Here is a 21,663-nt window from a genome sequence, read left to right on the forward strand (position 1 = left end):
CAGGCTGATACATGGAGCTGTGGTGTTACTGTTATATTACCACAGTCACTACTGCAGAGAGACATTAGAAACCCATTCTATATAGATAGGGCGTGGAGCTGTGGTGTTACTGTTATATTACCACAGTCACTACTGCAGAGAGACATTAGAAACCCATTCTATATAGATACAGGCTGATACGTGGAGCTGTGGTGTTACTGTTATATTACCACAGTCACTACTGCAGAGAGACATTAGAAACCCATTCTATATAGATACAGGCTGATACGTGGAGCTGTGGTGTTACTGTTATATTACCACAGTCACTACTGCAGAGAGACATTAGAAACCCATTCTATATAGATACAGGCTGATACGTGGAGCTGTGGTGTTACTGTTATATTACCACAGTCACTACTGCAGAGAGACATTAGAAACCCATTCTATATAGATACAGGCTGATACGTGGAGCTGTGGTGTTACTGTTATATTACCACAGTCACTACTGCAGAGAGACATTAGAAACCCATTCTATATAGATACAGGCTGATACGTGGAGCTGTGGTGTTACTGTTATATTACCACAGTCACTACTGCAGAGAGACATTAGAAACCCATTCTATATAGATACAGGCTGATACGTGGAGCTGTGGTGTTACTGTTATATTACCACAGTCACTACTGCAGAGAGACATTAGAAACCCATTCTATATAGATACAGGCTGATACGTGGAGCTGTGGTGTTACTGTTATATTACCACAGTCACTACTGCAGAGAGACATTAGAAACCCATTCTATATAGATACAGGCTGATACGTGGAGCTGTGGTGTTACTGTTATATTACCACAGTCACTACTGCAGAGAGACATTAGAAACCCATTCTATATAGATACAGGCTGATACGTGGAGCTGTGGTGTTACTGTTATATTACCACAGTCACTACTGCAGAGAGACATTAGAAACCCATTCTATATAGATACAGGCTGATACGTGGAGCTGTGGTGTTACTGTTATATTACCACAGTCACTACTGCAGAGAGACATTAGAAACCCATTCTATATAGATACAGGCTGATACGTGGAGCTGTGGTGTTACTGTTATATTACCACAGTCACTACTGCAGAGAGACATTAGAAACCCATTCTATATAGATACAGGCTGATACGTGGAGCTGTGGTGTTACTGTTATATTACCACAGTCACTACTGCAGAGAGACATTAGAAACCCATTCTATATAGATACAGGCTGATACGTGGAGCTGTGGTGTTACTGTTATATTACCACAGTCACTACTGCAGAGAGACATTAGAAACCCATTCTATATAGATACAGGCTGATACGTGGAGCTGTGGTGTTACTGTTATATTACCACAGTCACTACTGCAGAGAGACATTAGAAACCCATTCTATATAGATACAGGCTGATACGTGGAGCTGTGGTGTTACTGTTATATTACCACAGTCACTACTGCAGAGAGACATTAGAAACCCATTCTATATAGATACAGGCTGATACGTGGAGCTGTGGTGTTACTGTTATATTACCACAGTCACTACTGCAGAGAGACATTAGAAACCCATTCTATATAGATACAGGCTGATACGTGGAGCTGTGGTGTTACTGTTATATTACCACAGTCACTACTGCAGAGAGACATTAGAAACCCATTCTATATAGATACAGGCTGATACGTGGAGCTGTGGTGTTACTGTTATATTACCACAGTCACTACTGCAGAGAGACATTAGAAACCCATTCTATATAGATACAGGCTGATACGTGGAGCTGTGGTGTTACTGTTATATTACCACAGTCACTACTGCAGAGAGACATTAGAAACCCATTCTATATAGATACAGGCTGATACATGGAGCTGTGGTGTTACTGTTATATTACCACAGTCACTACTGCAGAGAGACATTAGAAACCCATTCTATATAGATACAGGCTGATACGTGGAGCTGTGGTGTTACTGTTATATTACCACAGTCACTACTGCAGAGAGACATTAGAAACCCATTCTATATAGATACAGGCTGATACGTGGAGCTGTGGTGTTACTGTTATATTACCACAGTCACTACTGCAGAGAGACATTAGAAACCCATTCTATATAGATACAGGCTGATACATGGAGCTGTGGTGTTACTGTTATATTACCACAGTCACTACTGCAGAGAGACATTAGAAACCCATTCTATATAGATACAGGCTGATACGTGGAGCTGTGGTGTTACTGTTATATTACCACAGTCACTACTGCAGAGAGACATTAGAAACCCATTCTATATAGATACAGGCTGATACGTGGAGCTGTGGTGTTACTGTTATATTACCACAGTCACTACTGCAGAGAGACATTAGAAACCCATTCTATATAGATACAGGCTGATACGTGGAGCTGTGGTGTTACTGTTATATTACCACAGTCACTACTGCAGAGAGACATTAGAAACCCATTCTATATAGATACAGGCTGATACGTGGAGCTGTGGTGTTACTGTTATATTACCACAGTCACTACTGCAGAGAGACATTAGAAACCCATTCTATATAGATACAGGCTGATACGTGGAGCTGTGGTGTTACTGTTATATTACCACAGTCACTACTGCAGAGAGACATTAGAAACCCATTCTATATAGATACAGGCTGATACGTGGAGCTGTGGTGTTACTGTTATATTACCACAGTCACTACTGCAGAGAGACATTAGAAACCCATTCTATATAGATACAGGCTGATACGTGGAGCTGTGGTGTTACTGTTATATTACCACAGTCACTACTGCAGAGAGACATTAGAAACCCATTCTATATAGATACAGGCTGATACGTGGAGCTGTGGTGTTACTGTTATATTACCACAGTCACTACTGCAGAGAGACATTAGAAACCCATTCTATATAGATACAGGCTGATACATGGAGCTGTGGTGTTACTGTTATATTACCACAGTCACTACTGCAGAGAGACATTAGAAACCCATTCTATATAGATACAGGCTGATACGTGGAGCTGTGGTGTTACTGTTATATTACCACAGTCACTACTGCAGAGAGACATTAGAAACCCATTCTATATAGATACAGGCTGATACGTGGAGCTGTGGTGTTACTGTTATATTACCACAGTCACTACTGCAGAGAGACATTAGAAACCCATTCTATATAGATACAGGCTGATACGTGGAGCTGTGGTGTTACTGTTATATTACCACAGTCACTACTGCAGAGAGACATTAGAAACCCATTCTATATAGATACAGGCTGATACGTGGAGCTGTGGTGTTACTGTTATATTACCACAGTCACTACTGCAGAGAGACATTAGAAACCCATTCTATATAGATACAGGCTGATACGTGGAGCTGTGGTGTTACTGTTATATTACCACAGTCACTACTGCAGAGAGACATTAGAAACCCATTCTATATAGATACAGGCTGATACGTGGAGCTGTGGTGTTACTGTTATATTACCACAGTCACTACTGCAGAGAGACATTAGAAACCCATTCTATATAGATACAGGCTGATACGTGGAGCTGTGGTGTTACTGTTATATTACCACAGTCACTACTGCAGAGAGACATTAGAAACCCATTCTATATAGATACAGGCTGATACGTGGAGCTGTGGTGTTACTGTTATATTACCACAGTCACTACTGCAGAGAGACATTAGAAACCCATTCTATATAGATACAGGCTGATACGTGGAGCTGTGGTGTTACTGTTATATTACCACAGTCACTACTGCAGAGAGACATTAGAAACCCATTCTATATAGATACAGGCTGATACGTGGAGCTGTGGTGTTACTGTTATATTACCACAGTCACTACTGCAGAGAGACATTAGAAACCCATTCTATATAGATACAGGCTGATACGTGGAGCTGTGGTGTTACTGTTATATTACCACAGTCACTACTGCAGAGAGACATTAGAAACCCATTCTATATAGATACAGGCTGATACGTGGAGCTGTGGTGTTACTGTTATATTACCACAGTCACTACTGCAGAGAGACATTAGAAACCCATTCTATATAGATACAGGCTGATACGTGGAGCTGTGGTGTTACTGTTATATTACCACAGTCACTACTGCAGAGAGACATTAGAAACCCATTCTATATAGATACAGGCTGATACGTGGAGCTGTGGTGTTACTGTTATATTACCACAGTCACTACTGCAGAGAGACATTAGAAACCCATTCTATATAGATACAGGCTGATACGTGGAGCTGTGGTGTTACTGTTATATTACCACAGTCACTACTGCAGAGAGACATTAGAAACCCATTCTATATAGATACAGGCTGATACGTGGAGCTGTGGTGTTACTGTTATATTACCACAGTCACTACTGCAGAGAGACATTAGAAACCCATTCTATATAGATACAGGCTGATACGTGGAGCTGTGGTGTTACTGTTATATTACCACAGTCACTACTGCAGAGAGACATTAGAAACCCATTCTATATAGATACAGGCTGATACGTGGAGCTGTGGTGTTACTGTTATATTACCACAGTCACTACTGCAGAGAGACATTAGAAACCCATTCTATATAGATACAGGCTGATACGTGGAGCTGTGGTGTTACTGTTATATTACCACAGTCACTACTGCAGAGAGACATTAGAAACCCATTCTATATAGATACAGGCTGATACATGGAGCTGTGGTGTTACTGTTATATTACCACAGTCACTACTGCAGAGAGACATTAGAAACCCATTCTATATAGATACAGGCTGATACGTGGAGCTGTGGTGTTACTGTTATATTACCACAGTCACTACTGCAGAGAGACATTAGAAACCCATTCTATATAGATACAGGCTGATACGTGGAGCTGTGGTGTTACTGTTATATTACCACAGTCACTACTGCAGAGAGACATTAGAAACCCATTCTATATAGATACAGGCTGATACGTGGAGCTGTGGTGTTACTGTTATATTACCACAGTCACTACTGCAGAGAGACATTAGAAACCCATTCTATATAGATACAGGCTGATACGTGGAGCTGTGGTGTTACTGTTATATTACCACAGTCACTACTGCAGAGAGACATTAGAAACCCATTCTATATAGATACAGGCTGATACGTGGAGCTGTGGTGTTACTGTTATATTACCACAGTCACTACTGCAGAGAGACATTAGAAACCCATTCTATATAGATACAGGCTGATACGTGGAGCTGTGGTGTTACTGTTATATTACCACAGTCACTACTGCAGAGAGACATTAGAAACCCATTCTATATAGATACAGGCTGATACGTGGAGCTGTGGTGTTACTGTTATATTACCACAGTCACTACTGCAGAGAGACATTAGAAACCCATTCTATATAGATACAGGCTGATACGTGGAGCTGTGGTGTTACTGTTATATTACCACAGTCACTACTGCAGAGAGACATTAGAAACCCATTCTATATAGATACAGGCTGATACGTGGAGCTGTGGTGTTACTGTTATATTACCACAGTCACTACTGCAGAGAGACATTAGAAACCCATTCTATATAGATACAGGCTGATACGTGGAGCTGTGGTGTTACTGTTATATTACCACAGTCACTACTGCAGAGAGACATTAGAAACCCATTCTATATAGATACAGGCTGATACATGGAGCTGTGGTGTTACTGTTATATTACCACAGTCACTACTGCAGAGAGACATTAGAAACCCATTCTATATAGATACAGGCTGATACGTGGAGCTGTGGTGTTACTGTTATATTACCACAGTCACTACTGCAGAGAGACATTAGAAACCCATTCTATATAGATACAGGCTGATACGTGGAGCTGTGGTGTTACTGTTATATTACCACAGTCACTACTGCAGAGAGACATTAGAAACCCATTCTATATAGATACAGGCTGATACGTGGAGCTGTGGTGTTACTGTTATATTACCACAGTCACTACTGCAGAGAGACATTAGAAACCCATTCTATATAGATACAGGCTGATACGTGGAGCTGTGGTGTTACTGTTATATTACCACAGTCACTACTGCAGAGAGACATTAGAAACCCATTCTATATAGATACAGGCTGATACGTGGAGCTGTGGTGTTACTGTTATATTACCACAGTCACTACTGCAGAGAGACATTAGAAACCCATTCTATATAGATACAGGCTGATACGTGGAGCTGTGGTGTTACTGTTATATTACCACAGTCACTACTGCAGAGAGACATTAGAAACCCATTCTATATAGATACAGGCTGATACGTGGAGCTGTGGTGTTACTGTTATATTACCACAGTCACTACTGCAGAGAGACATTAGAAACCCATTCTATATAGATACAGGCTGATACATGGAGCTGTGGTGTTACTGTTATATTACCACAGTCACTACTGCAGAGAGACATTAGAAACCCATTCTATATAGATACAGGCTGATACGTGGAGCTGTGGTGTTACTGTTATATTACCACAGTCACTACTGCAGAGAGACATTAGAAACCCATTCTATATAGATACAGGCTGATACGTGGAGCTGTGGTGTTACTGTTATATTACCACAGTCACTACTGCAGAGAGACATTAGAAACCCATTCTATATAGATACAGGCTGATACGTGGAGCTGTGGTGTTACTGTTATATTACCACAGTCACTACTGCAGAGAGACATTAGAAACCCATTCTATATAGATACAGGCTGATACGTGGAGCTGTGGTGTTACTGTTATATTACCACAGTCACTACTGCAGAGAGACATTAGAAACCCATTCTATATAGATACAGGCTGATACATGGAGCTGTGGTGTTACTGTTATATTACCACAGTCACTACTGCAGAGAGACATTAGAAACCCATTCTATATAGATACAGGCTGATACGTGGAGCTGTGGTGTTACTGTTATATTACCACAGTCACTACTGCAGAGAGACATTAGAAACCCATTCTATATAGATACAGGCTGATACATGGAGCTGTGGTGTTACTGTTATATTACCACAGTCACTACTGCAGAGAGACATTAGAAACCCATTCTATATAGATACAGGCTGATACGTGGAGCTGTGGTGTTACTGTTATATTACCACAGTCACTACTGCAGAGAGACATTAGAAACCCATTCTATATAGATACAGGCTGATACGTGGAGCTGTGGTGTTACTGTTATATTACCACAGTCACTACTGCAGAGAGACATTAGAAACCCATTCTATATAGATACAGGCTGATACGTGGAGCTGTGGTGTTACTGTTATATTACCACAGTCACTACTGCAGAGAGACATTAGAAACCCATTCTATATAGATACAGGCTGATACGTGGAGCTGTGGTGTTACTGTTATATTACCACAGTCACTACTGCAGAGAGACATTAGAAACCCATTCTATATAGATACAGGCTGATACGTGGAGCTGTGGTGTTACTGTTATATTACCACAGTCACTACTGCAGAGAGACATTAGAAACCCATTCTATATAGATACAGGCTGATACGTGGAGCTGTGGTGTTACTGTTATATTACCACAGTCACTACTGCAGAGAGACATTAGAAACCCATTCTATATAGATACAGGCTGATACGTGGAGCTGTGGTGTTACTGTTATATTACCACAGTCACTACTGCAGAGAGACATTAGAAACCCATTCTATATAGATACAGGCTGATACGTGGAGCTGTGGTGTTACTGTTATATTACCACAGTCACTACTGCAGAGAGACATTAGAAACCCATTCTATATAGATACAGGCTGATACGTGGAGCTGTGGTGTTACTGTTATATTACCACAGTCACTACTGCAGAGAGACATTAGAAACCCATTCTATATAGATACAGGCTGATACGTGGAGCTGTGGTGTTACTGTTATATTACCACAGTCACTACTGCAGAGAGACATTAGAAACCCATTCTATATAGATACAGGCTGATACGTGGAGCTGTGGTGTTACTGTTATATTACCACAGTCACTACTGCAGAGAGACATTAGAAACCCATTCTATATAGATACAGGCTGATACGTGGAGCTGTGGTGTTACTGTTATATTACCACAGTCACTACTGCAGAGAGACATTAGAAACCCATTCTATATAGATACAGGCTGATACATGGAGCTGTGGTGTTACTGTTATATTACCACAGTCACTACTGCAGAGAGACATTAGAAACCCATTCTATATAGATACAGGCTGATACGTGGAGCTGTGGTGTTACTGTTATATTACCACAGTCACTACTGCAGAGAGACATTAGAAACCCATTCTATATAGATACAGGCTGATACGTGGAGCTGTGGTGTTACTGTTATATTACCACAGTCACTACTGCAGAGAGACATTAGAAACCCATTCTATATAGATACAGGCTGATACGTGGAGCTGTGGTGTTACTGTTATATTACCACAGTCACTACTGCAGAGAGACATTAGAAACCCATTCTATATAGATACAGGCTGATACGTGGAGCTGTGGTGTTACTGTTATATTACCAGTCACTACTGCAGAGAGACATTAGAAACCCATTCTATATAGATACAGGCTGATACATGGAGCTGTGGTGTTACTGTTATATTACCACAGTCACTACTGCAGAGAGACATTAGAAACCCATTCTATATAGATACAGGCTGATACGTGGAGCTGTGGTGTTACTGTTATATTACCACAGTCACTACTGCAGAGAGACATTAGAAACCCATTCTATATAGATACAGGCTGATACGTGGAGCTGTGGTGTTACTGTTATATTACCACAGTCACTACTGCAGAGAGACATTAGAAACCCATTCTATATAGATACAGGCTGATACATGGAGCTGTGGTGTTACTGTTATATTACCACAGTCACTACTGCAGAGAGACATTAGAAACCCATTCTATATAGATACAGGCTGATACGTGGAGCTGTGGTGTTACTGTTATATTACCACAGTCACTACTGCAGAGAGACATTAGAAACCCATTCTATATAGATACAGGCTGATACGTGGAGCTGTGGTGTTACTGTTATATTACCACAGTCACTACTGCAGAGAGACATTAGAAACCCATTCTATATAGATACAGGCTGATACATGGAGCTGTGGTGTTACTGTTATATTACCACAGTCACTACTGCAGAGAGACATTAGAAACCCATTCTATATAGATACAGGCTGATACGTGGAGCTGTGGTGTTACTGTTATATTACCACAGTCACTACTGCAGAGAGACATTAGAAACCCATTCTATATAGATACAGGCTGATACGTGGAGCTGTGGTGTTACTGTTATATTACCACAGTCACTACTGCAGAGAGACATTAGAAACCCATTCTATATAGATACAGGCTGATACGTGGAGCTGTGGTGTTACTGTTATATTACCACAGTCACTACTGCAGAGAGACATTAGAAACCCATTCTATATAGATACAGGCTGATACGTGGAGCTGTGGTGTTACTGTTATATTACCACAGTCACTACTGCAGAGAGACATTAGAAACCCATTCTATATAGATACAGGCTGATACGTGGAGCTGTGGTGTTACTGTTATATTACCACAGTCACTACTGCAGAGAGACATTAGAAACCCATTCTATATAGATACAGGCTGATACGTGGAGCTGTGGTGTTACTGTTATATTACCACAGTCACTACTGCAGAGAGACATTAGAAACCCATTCTATATAGATACAGGCTGATACGTGGAGCTGTGGTGTTACTGTTATATTACCACAGTCACTACTGCAGAGAGACATTAGAAACCCATTCTATATAGATACAGGCTGATACGTGGAGCTGTGGTGTTACTGTTATATTACCACAGTCACTACTGCAGAGAGACATTAGAAACCCATTCTATATAGATACAGGCTGATACGTGGAGCTGTGGTGTTACTGTTATATTACCACAGTCACTACTGCAGAGAGACATTAGAAACCCATTCTATATAGATACAGGCTGATACATGGAGCTGTGGTGTTACTGTTATATTACCACAGTCACTACTGCAGAGAGACATTAGAAACCCATTCTATATAGATACAGGCTGATACGTGGAGCTGTGGTGTTACTGTTATATTACCACAGTCACTACTGCAGAGAGACATTAGAAACCCATTCTATATAGATACAGGCTGATACGTGGAGCTGTGGTGTTACTGTTATATTACCACAGTCACTACTGCAGAGAGACATTAGAAACCCATTCTATATAGATACAGGCTGATACGTGGAGCTGTGGTGTTACTGTTATATTACCACAGTCACTACTGCAGAGAGACATTAGAAACCCATTCTATATAGATACAGGCTGATACGTGGAGCTGTGGTGTTACTGTTATATTACCACAGTCACTACTGCAGAGAGACATTAGAAACCCATTCTATATAGATACAGGCTGATACGTGGAGCTGTGGTGTTACTGTTATATTACCACAGTCACTACTGCAGAGAGACATTAGAAACCCATTCTATATAGATACAGGCTGATACGTGGAGCTGTGGTGTTACTGTTATATTACCACAGTCACTACTGCAGAGAGACATTAGAAACCCATTCTATATAGATACAGGCTGATACGTGGAGCTGTGGTGTTACTGTTATATTACCACAGTCACTACTGCAGAGAGACATTAGAAACCCATTCTATATAGATACAGGCTGATACGTGGAGCTGTGGTGTTACTGTTATATTACCACAGTCACTACTGCAGAGAGACATTAGAAACCCATTCTATATAGATACAGGCTGATACGTGGAGCTGTGGTGTTACTGTTATATTACCACAGTCACTACTGCAGAGAGACATTAGAAACCCATTCTATATAGATACAGGCTGATACGTGGAGCTGTGGTGTTACTGTTATATTACCACAGTCACTACTGCAGAGAGACATTAGAAACCCATTCTATATAGATACAGGCTGATACATGGAGCTGTGGTGTTACTGTTATATTACCACAGTCACTACTGCAGAGAGACATTAGAAACCCATTCTATATAGATACAGGCTGATACGTGGAGCTGTGGTGTTACTGTTATATTACCACAGTTACTACTGCAGAGAGACATTAGAAACCCATTCTATATAGATACAGGCTGATACGTGGAGCTGTGGTGTTACTGTTATATTACCACAGTCACTACTGCAGAGAGACATTAGAAACCCATTCTATATAGATACAGGCTGATACATGGAGCTGTGGTGTTACTGTTATATTACCACAGTCACTACTGCAGAGAGACATTAGAAACCCATTCTATATAGATACAGGCTGATACGTGGAGCTGTGGTGTTACTGTTATATTACCACAGTCACTACTGCAGAGAGACATTAGAAACCCATTCTATATAGATACAGGCTGATACATGGACCTGTGGTGTTACTGTTATATTACCACAGTCACTACTGCAGAGAGACATTAGAAACCCATTCTATATAGATACAGGCTGATACATGGACCTGTGGTGTTACTGTTATATTACCAGTCACTACTGCAGAGAGACATTAGAAACCCATTCTATATAGATACAGGCTGATACGTGGAGCTGTGGTGTTACTGTTATATTACCACAGTCACTACTGCAGAGAGACATTAGAAACCCATTCTATATAGATACAGGCTGATACATGGAGCTGTGGTGTTACTGTTATATTACCAGTCACTACTGCAGAGAGACATTAGAAACCCATTCTATATAGATACAGGCTGATACATGGACCTGTGGTGTTACTGTTATATTACCACAGTCACTACTGCAGAGAGACATTAGAAACCAATTCTATATAGATACAGGCTGATACGTGGAGCTGTGGTGTTCGTGTTACCTGTTGCAGAAGACTTGTAAGGTGAGGTACCAGGTCGCAGCCTGAGGGAAGGGAAGTCTGATGACGGTCCGGGGAACACTGACGTTCACACTCAACCCATACGCTGAGTACAACGCTACACACAAACACACACAATATCTTCAGAACAACCCTACAAACTCTCAGTGTGTGTATATGTATATTTGTGTATGTATATCTGTGTATATATATGTGTGTGTGTGTGTGTGTGTATATACAGTACCAGTCAAAAGTTTTGACACACCTACTCATTCAATTATTATTACCTTTTTACAATTTTCTACATTGTAGAATAATAGTGAAGACATCAAAACTATGCAATAACACATATGGAATCATGTAGTAACCAAAAAAGTGTTAAACAAATCAAAATATATTTTATATTTGAGATTCTTCAAACAGCCACCCTTTGCCTTGATGACAGCATTCTCTCAACCAGCTTCACCTGGAATGCTTTTCCAACAGTCTTGAAGGAGTTCCCACATATGCTGAGCACTTGTTGGCTGCTTTTCCTTCACTCTGCCGTCTGATTCATCCCAAACCATCTCAATTGGGTTGAGGTCGGGGGATTGTGGAGGCCAGGTCATCTGATGCAGCACTCCATCACTCTCCTTCTTGGTCAAATAGCCCTTACACAGCCTGGAGGTGTGTTGGGCCATTGTCCTGTTGAAAAACAAATGATAGTCCCACTAAGCCCAAACCAGTTGGGATGGCGTATCGCTGTAGAATGCTGTGGTAGCCATGCTGGTTAAGTGTGCCTTGAATTCTAAATAAATCACAGACGGTGTCACCATCAAAGCACCCCCACACCATAACACCTCCTCCTCCATGCTTTACGGTGGGAACTACACATGCGGAGATCATCCGTTCACCCACACCGCATCTCACAAAGACACAACGGTTGGAACCAAAAATCTCAAATTTGGACTCCAGACCAAAGGACACATTTCCACCAGTCTAATGTCCATTGCTCGTGTTTCTTGGCCCAAGCAGGTCTCTTCTTCTTATTGGTGTCCTTTAGTAGTGGTTTCTTTGCAGCAATTTGACCATGAAGGCCTGATTCACACAGTCCCCTCTGAACAGTTGATGTTGAGATGTGTCTGTTACTTGAACTCTGTGAAGCATTTATTTGGGCTGCAATTTCTGAGGCTGGTAACTCTAATGAACTTATCCTCTGCAGCAGAGGTAACTATGGGTCTTCCATTCCTGTGGCGGTCCTCATGAGAGCCAGTTTCATCATATCGCTTGATGGTTTTTGCGACTGCAATTGAAGAAACTTTAAAAGTTATTGAAATGTTCCGTATTGACTGACCTTCATATCTTAAAGTAATGACGGGCTGTCATTTCTCTTTGCTTACTTGAGCTGTTCTTGCCATAATATGGACTTGGTATCTTACCAAATAGGGTTATCTTCTGTATACCACCCCCCCACCTTGTCACAACACAACTGATTGGCTGAAACGCATTAAGAAGGAAATAAATTCCACAAATTAACTTTTAAGAAGGCACACCTGTTAATTTAAATGGATTCCAGGTGACTACCTCACGAAGCTGGTTGAGAGAATGCCAAGCGTGTGCAAAGCTGTCATCAAGGCAAAGGGTGGCTTCTTTGAAGAATCTAAAATATATTTTAATTTGTTTAACACTTTTTTATTTACTACATGATTCCATATATGTGTTATTGCATAGTTTTGATGTCTTCACTATTATTCTACAATGTAGAAAATAGTAAAAATAAAGAAAACCCCCTGAATGAGTAGGTTTGTCCAAACTTTTGACTGGTACTGTGTACAGTTGAAGCCAGAAGTTTACATACACCTTAGCAAAATACATTTAAACTCAGTTTTTCACAATTCATGACATTTAATCCTAGTAAAATGTCCATGTCTTATGTCAGTTAGGATCACCACTTTATCTTAAGAATGGGAAATGTCAGAATAATAGTAGAGAGAATTATTTACATACACTCAATTAGTATTCGGTAGCATTGCCTTTAAATTGTTTAACTTGGGTCAAACGTTTTGGGTAGCCTTCCACAATAAGTTGGGTGAATTCTGGCCCATTCCTCCTGACAGAGCTGGTGTAACTGAGTCAGGTTTGTAGGACTCCTTGCTCACACACGCTTTTTCAGTTCTGCCCACACATTTTCTATAGGATTGAGGTCAGGGCTTTGTGATGGCCACTCCAATACCTTGACTTTGTTGTCCTTAAGCCATTTTGCCACAACTTTGGAAATATGCTTGGGGTCATTGTCCATTTGGAAGACCCATTTGTGACCAAGCTTTAACCTCCTGACTGATGTCTTGAGATGTTGCTTCAATATATCCACATAATTTTCCTTCCTCATGCCATCTATTTTGTGAAGTGCACCAGTCCCTCCTGCAGCAAAGCACCCCCACAGCATGATGCTGCCACCCCGTGCTTCACGGTTGGGATGGTGTTCTTAGGCTTGCAAGCAACCCCCTTTTTCCTCCAAACATAACGGTGGTCATTATGGCCAAACAGTTCTATTTTTGTTTCATCAGACCAGAGGACATTTCTCCAAAAAGTACAATCTTTGTCCCCATGTGCAGTTGCAAACCGTAGTCTGGCTTTTCTATGGCGGTTTTGGAGCAGTGGCTTCTTCCTTGCGGAGCAGCCTTTCAGGTTATGTCGATATAGGACTCGTTTTACTGTGGATATAGATACTTTTGTACCGGTTACCTCCAGCATCTTCACAACGTCCTTTGCTGTTGTTCTGGGATTGATTTGCACTTTTCGCACCAAAGTACGTTCATCTCTAGGAGACAGAATGTGTCTCCTTCCTGAGCGGTATGACGGCTGCATGGTCCCATGGTGTTTATACTTGCGTACTATTGTTAGTACAGATGAACGTGGTACCTTCAGGCGTTTGGAAATTGCTCCCAAGGATGAACGAGACTTGTGGAGGTCTACAATTTTTGTCTTGTCTTGGCTGATTTCTTTTGATTTTCCCATGATGTCAAGCAAAGAGGCACTGAGTTTGAAGGTAGGCCTTGAAATACATCCACAGGTACACCTCCAAAAATATCAGAAGCTTCTAAAGCCATGACATCATTTTCTGGAATTTTCCAAGCTGTTTAAAGGCACAGTCAACTTAGTGTATGTAAACTTCTGACCCACTGGAATTGTGATACAGTGAATTATAAGTGAAATAATCTGTCTGTAAACAGTTGTTGGAAAAATTACTTGTGTCATGCACAAAGTAGATGTCCTAACCAACTTGCCAAAATTATAGTTTGTTAAGAAGAAATTTGTGGAGTGATTGAAAAACAAGTTTTAATGACTCCAACCTAAGTGTATGTAAACTTCCGACTTCAACTGTATGTGTGTTTATACACTGTATATACAGCAGTATGTGGACACTCCTTCAAATTAGTGGATTCTATTTCAGCCACACCTGTTGCTGACAGGTGTATAAAAATCGAGCACACCGCCATGCAATCTCCATAGACAAACATTGGCAGTAGAATGGCCTTACTGAAGAGCTCAGTGTCTTCCAACGTGGCGCCGTCACAGGACCTTTCCAACAAGTCAGTTCATCACATTTATGCCCTGTTAGATCAGCCCCGGTCAACTGGAAGTGCTGTTACTGTGAAGCGGAAACGTCTAAGAGCAACAACGGCTCAGCCACGAAGTGGTAGGCCTCACAAGCTCGCAGAACGGGACCTCCGAGTGCTGAAGCGCGTAGCGCGTAACAAAATGTCTGTCCTCAGTTGCAACACTCAGTTCCAAACTGCCTCTGGAAGCAACGTCAGCACGATAACTGTTTGTCGGGAGCTTCATGAAATGGGTTTCCACAGCCGAGCAGCCCCACACAAGCCTACTAAGATCACCATGGCAATGCCAAGCGTCCGCTAGAGCAGTGGAAACTCACCACCGTTGGACTCTGGAGCAGTGGAAACTCACCACCGTTGGACTCTGGAGCAGTGGAAACTCACCACCGTTGGACTCTGGAGCAGTGGAAACTCACCACCGTTGGACTCTGGAGCAGTGGAAACTCGGCACCGTTGGACTCTGGAGCAGTGAAACTCACCACCGTTGGACTCTGGAGCAGTGGAAACTCGGCACCGTTGGACTCTGGAGCAGTGGAAACTCACCACCGTTGGACTCTGGAGCAGTGGAAACTCGGCACCGTTGGACTCTGGAGCAGTGGAAACTCACCACCGTTGGACTCTGGAGCAGTGGAAACTCACCACCGTTGGACTCTGGAGCAGTGGAAACTCACCACCGTTGGACTCTGGAGCAGTGGAAACTCACCACCGTTGGACTCTGGAGCAGTGGAAACTCACCACCGTTGGACTCTGGAGCAGTGGAAACTCACCACCGTTGGACTCTGGAGCAGTGGAAACTCACCACCGTTGGACTCTGGAGCAGTGGAAACTCAGCACCGTTGGACTCTGGAGCAGTGGAAACTCACCACCGTTGGACTCTGGAGCAGTGGAAACTCACCACCGTTGGACTCTGGAGCAGTGGAAACACGTTCTCTGGAATGATGAATCACACTTCACCATCTGGCAGGCCGACGTACAAATCTGGTTTTGGCGGATGCCAGGAAAACGCTACCTGTCCCAATGCATAGTGCCAACTGTATAGACGATTCTGTGCTTCCAACTTTGTGGCAACAGTTTGAGGAAGGCCCTTTCCTGTTTCAGCATGACAATGCCCCCGTGCACAAAGCGAGGTCCATACAGAAATTGTTTGTCGAGATCGGTGTGGAAGAACTTGACTGGCATGCACAGAGCCCTGACCTCAACCCCTTCGACCACCTTTGGGATGACTGTGAGTCAGGCCTAAAATCACCCAACATCAGCGCCCGACCTCTGTGTAGATGGAGGTGCATATGTGTGTGTCCTACCTGTGTGGCAGAGCTGTGAGTGGTTGAGTGTGAGGACAGGAACCCAGGAAGAGAGACAGGCCAACACACTGCTGTTTCCTGATGTTACATTAGTCTACAACACACACACACATTACATCAGTTTACAGAAAAAAGCCATTTCAGTATTGTGTGTGTGTGTGTGTGTGTGTGTGTGTGTGTGTGTGTGTGTCTGTGTCTGTGTCTGTGTCTGTGTCTGTGTCTGTGTCTGTGTCTGTGTCGTGTGTGTGTGTGTGTGTGTGTGTGTGTGTGTGTGTGTGTGTGTGTGTGTGTGTGTGTGTGTGTGTGTGTGTGTCTGTGTCTGTGTCTGTGTCTGTGTGTCTGTGTGTCTGTGTGTCTGTGTGTGTGTGTGTGTGTGTGTGTGTTACTCACAGCGTTGAGTGTAATCTCCAGGTTGAGGGTCCCTCCTGTAGACGGTGTGTTTAGGGGGTAGGTGAGGAGCGTGGGGTAGGTGTGTGTCACCGTTACGCTGGGTCCATTAACGGGAGAGAACCGGACAGACAGAACGTCTAGTTCCTCACGGAGCACCGGAACACTCCGCACACACTCCAACGACACGTTGTTATGGAGACCTGCCTCCACAACCACAGAACTGTTGCCCGGTGATGTTGTCGTGCTGCTGTTGCCACGGAGCCTGTTAATATAATCGTCTCCAGACAGACCCACGCTCTGAGGCTTACAACCCACTGACACACACACACACACACACACACACACACACAACACACACACATTACACACCCAAAAAGTACAACCACTGTTACCGCATCACCCCACTGTATGTAGTGTGTGTGTGTGTGTGTGTGTGTGTGTGTGTACCTGTGTAGTTGGCTGAGATGCTGAAGGCTGTGGTTCGGTTGCTATGGTAACTATCCACGGCGACGCGTATCCAAGTATTCCACGGGGGAGCGAGGAGAACGGCCGAGCAGCCAATAAGAGAACAGTTCACCCTCACAAGCCCCCCCTGGGGGGAAGAGGAGCCCAGTGTGAGGGCCAATGAACAGTCTCCGTTCACAAGCCCCTCCCCCCAGGTACAGCCACTCACAGACACCGAGAGAGACGACATGAACTCTGGAACAAACACCCTGACAGAGAGAGAGAGAGAGAGAGAGAGAGAGAGAGAGGAGAGAGAGAGAGACAGAGAGAGAGAGAGAGAGAGAGAGAGAGAGAGAGAGAGAGAGAGAGAGAGAGAGAGCAGAGAGAGACAGAGGAGAGACAGAGAGAGACGGAGAAGAGAGAGAGAGAGAGAGAGAGAGAGAGAGAGACGAGAGAGAGAGAGAAAGAGACAGAGACAGAGACAGAGACAGAGACAGAGACAGAGACAGAGAGAGAGAGAGATCTATTAACTATTAACTAATCAACTATTAAAGACTACCAGAACCCACTGGATTCTCCAATTGCATTGAATGAACTACAGGACAAAATACAAACCCTCCAACCCAAAAAGTCCTGTGGTGTTGATGGTATCCTCAATGAAATTATAAAATATACAGACCACAAATTCCAATTAGCTATACTTAAATTCTTTAACATCATCCTCAGCTCTGGCATCTTCCCCAATATTTGGAACCCAAGGACTGATCACCCCAATCCACAAAAGTGGAGACAAATTTGACCCCAATAACTACCGTGGGATATGAGTCAACAGCAACCTTGGGAATATCCTCTGCATTATCATTAACAGCAGACTAGTTCATTTCCTCAGTGAAAACAATGTACTGAGCAAATGTCAAATTGGCTTTTTACCAAATTACCGTACGACAGACCACGTATTCACCCTGCACACCCTAATTGACAAACAAACAAACAACAAGTGTGCGGTTAAAATTGGCAAAAAACACACACATTTCTTTCCACAGGGCCATGGGGTGAGACAGGGATGCAGTTTAAGCCCCACCCTCTTCAACATATATATCAACGAATTGGCGAGGGCACTAGAACAGTCTGCAGCACCTGACCTCACCCTACTAGAATCTGAAATGTCTACTGTTTGCTGATGATCTGATGCTTCTGTCCCCAACCAAGGAGGGCCTACAGCAGCACCTAGATCTTCTGCACAGATTCTGTCAGACCTGGGCCCTGACAGTAAATCTCAGTAAGACAAAAAAAAATGGTGTTCCAAAAAAGATCCAGTTGCCAGGACAAAAAAAATACAAATTCCATCTAGACACCGTTGCCCTTAAGCACACAAAAAACTATACATACTTCGGCCTAAACATCAGCGCCACAGGTTCACAAAGCTGTGAACGATCTGAGAGACAAGGCAAGGGCCTTCTATGCCATCAAAAGGAACATAAAATTTGACATACCAATTAGGATCTGGCTAAAACTACTTGAATCAGTTATAAAACTGTCCTTTATGGTTGTGAGGTCTGGGGTCTGCTCACCAACCAAGAATTCACAAAATGGGCCAAACACCAAATTGAGACTCTGCATGCAGAATTCTGCTAAAATATCCTCAGTGTACAACGAAAAACACCAAATAATGCATGCAGAGCAGAATTAGGCCGATACCCGCTAATTATCAAAATCCAGAAAAGAGCTGTTAAATTCTACAACCACCTAAAAGGAAGCGATTCCCAAACCTTCCATAACAAAGCCATCACCTACAGAGAGACTAACCTGGAGAAGAGTCCCCTAAGCAAGCTGGTCCTGGGGCTCTGTTCACAAACACAAACAGACCCCACAGATCCCCAGGACAACAACACAATTAGATGGCAACATTCGCGCAAAACTGAAAGCACGAACCACCGCATTTAACCACGGCAAGGTGACTGGGAATATGGCAGAATACAAACAGTGTAGCTATTCACTCCGCAAGGCAATCAAACAGGCAAAACGTCAATATAGAGACAATAGTGGAGTCGCAATTCAATGGCTCAGACACAAGACGTATGTGGCAGGGTCTACAGACAATCACGGACTACAAAAGGAAAACCAGCCACGTCGCCAACACCGACATCTTGCATCTGGACAAGCTAAACACCTTCTTCGCCCAATTTGAGTATAACACAGTGTCACCGACGCGGCCCACTACCAAGAACTGTGGGCTCTCCTTCTCCATGGCCGACGTGATTAAGACATTTAAGCGTGTTAACCCTCGCAAGGCTGCCGGCCCAGACGGCATCCCTAGCCACGTCCTCAGAGCATGCGCAGACCAGCTGGCTGGAGTGTTTATGGACATATTCAATCTCTCCCTTTCCCAGTCTGCTGTCCCCACTTGCTTCAAGATGACCACCATTGTTCTTGTACCCAAGAAAGCAAAGGTAACTGAACTAGCACTCACCTCTATCATCATGAAATGCTTTGAGAGACTAGTCAAGGATCATATCACCTCTACCTTACCTGTCACCCTAGACCCACTTCAATTTGCTTCCCGCCCCAATAGATCCACAGACGATGCAATCGCCATCGCACAGCACACTGCCCTATCCCATCAGGACAAGAGGAATACCTATGTAAGAATGCTGTTCATTGACTATTGCTCAGCCTTCAACACCATAGTACCCTCCAAGCTCATCATTAAGCTCGAGGCCCTGGGTCTGAACCCTGCCCTGTGCAACTGGGTCCTGGACTTCCTGACGGGCCGCCCCCAGGTGGTGAAGGTAGGAAACAACACCTCCACTTGGCCGATCCTCAACACTGGGGCCCCACAAGGGTGCGTGCTCAGCCCCCTCCTGTCCTCCCTGTTCACCCATGACTGCGTGGCCAAGCACCCCTCCTGTCCTCCCTGTTCACCCATGACTGCGTGGCCAAGCACCCCTCCTGTCCTCCCTGTTCACCCATGACTGCGTGGCCAAGCACCCCTCCTGTCCTCCCTGTTCACCCATGACTGCGTGGCCAAGCACCCCTCCTGTCTCCTGTTCACCCATGACTGCGTGGCCAAGCACCCCTCCTGTCCTCCCTGTTCACCCATGACTGCGTGGCCAAGCACCCCCTGTCCTCCCTGTTCACCCATGACTGCGTGGCCAAGCACCCCTCCTGTCCTCCCTGTTCACCCATGACTGCGTGGCCAAGCACCCCCTCCTGTCCTCCTGTTCACCCATGACTGCGTGGCCAAGCACCCCTCCTGTCCTCCCTGTTCACCCATGACTGCGTGGCCAAGCACCCCTCCTGTCCTCCCTGTTCACCCATGACTGCGTGGCCAAGCACCCCTCCTGTCCTCCCTGTTCACCCATGACTGCGGCCTGGCCAAGCACCCCTCCTGTCCTCCCTGTTCACCATGACTGCGTGGCCAAGCACCCCTCCTGTCCTCCCTGTTCACCCATGACTGCGTGGCCAAGCACCCCTCCTGTCCTCCCTGTTCACCCATGACTGCGTGGCAAGCACCCCTCCTGTCCTCCCTGTTCACCCATGACTGCGTGGCCAAGCACCCCTCCTGTCCTCCCTGTTCACCCATGACTGCGTGGCCAAGCATCCCTCCAACTGAAGTCGCTGACGGCACAACAGTAGTAGGCTGATTACCAACAATGACGAGAGGGAGGAGCCTACAGGGAGGAGGTGAGGGCTCTGGGAGTGTGGTGCCAGGAAAATAACCTCTCACTCAACGTCAACAAAACAAAGGAGATGATCGTGGACTTCAGGAAACAGCAGAGGGTGCACCCCCATATCCACATCGATGGGACCGCAGTGGAGAAGGTGGAAAGCTTCAAGTTCCTTGGCATACACATCCCTGACAAACTGAAATGGTCCAGCCACGCAGACAGTGTGGTGAAGAAGGCGCAACAGAGCCTCTTCAACCTCAGGAGGCTGAAGAAATGCTTGGCACCTAAAACCCTCACAAACTTTTACAGATGCACAATTGAGAGCACCCTGTCGGGCTGTATCACCGCCTGGTACGGCAACTGCACCGCCCGCAACCGCAGGGCTCTCCAGAGGGTGGTGCCATCTGCCCAACGATCACCGGGGGCAAACTACCCCCGCCCTCAGGACACCTA

General features: G+C 44.1%; 1 protein-coding gene across 2 annotated transcripts in view; it reads right to left on the bottom strand.

Annotated features, from left to right (window-relative positions):
* LOC121557551 (transmembrane protein 8B) overlaps positions 1-17,811 on the bottom strand; it is a gene marked incomplete at its 5' end in the record, with an annotated part of 44,819 nt that extends 27,008 nt beyond the window's left edge. For both annotated transcript variants that reach the window (XM_045219364.1, XM_045219365.1), the window contains 4 exon segments: positions 11,815-11,929; positions 16,709-16,802; positions 17,099-17,412; positions 17,546-17,811. In XM_045219364.1, the coding sequence (XP_045075299.1) occupies positions 11,815-11,929; positions 16,709-16,802; positions 17,099-17,412; positions 17,546-17,811 (789 nt within the window).
* Positions 17,812-21,663: the final 3,852 nt, after the last annotated feature.

Source organism: Coregonus clupeaformis, unplaced genomic scaffold, assembly GCF_020615455.1.
Source record: "Coregonus clupeaformis isolate EN_2021a unplaced genomic scaffold, ASM2061545v1 scaf2306, whole genome shotgun sequence".
Lineage (NCBI taxonomy): Eukaryota > Metazoa > Chordata > Actinopteri > Salmoniformes > Salmonidae > Coregonus > Coregonus clupeaformis.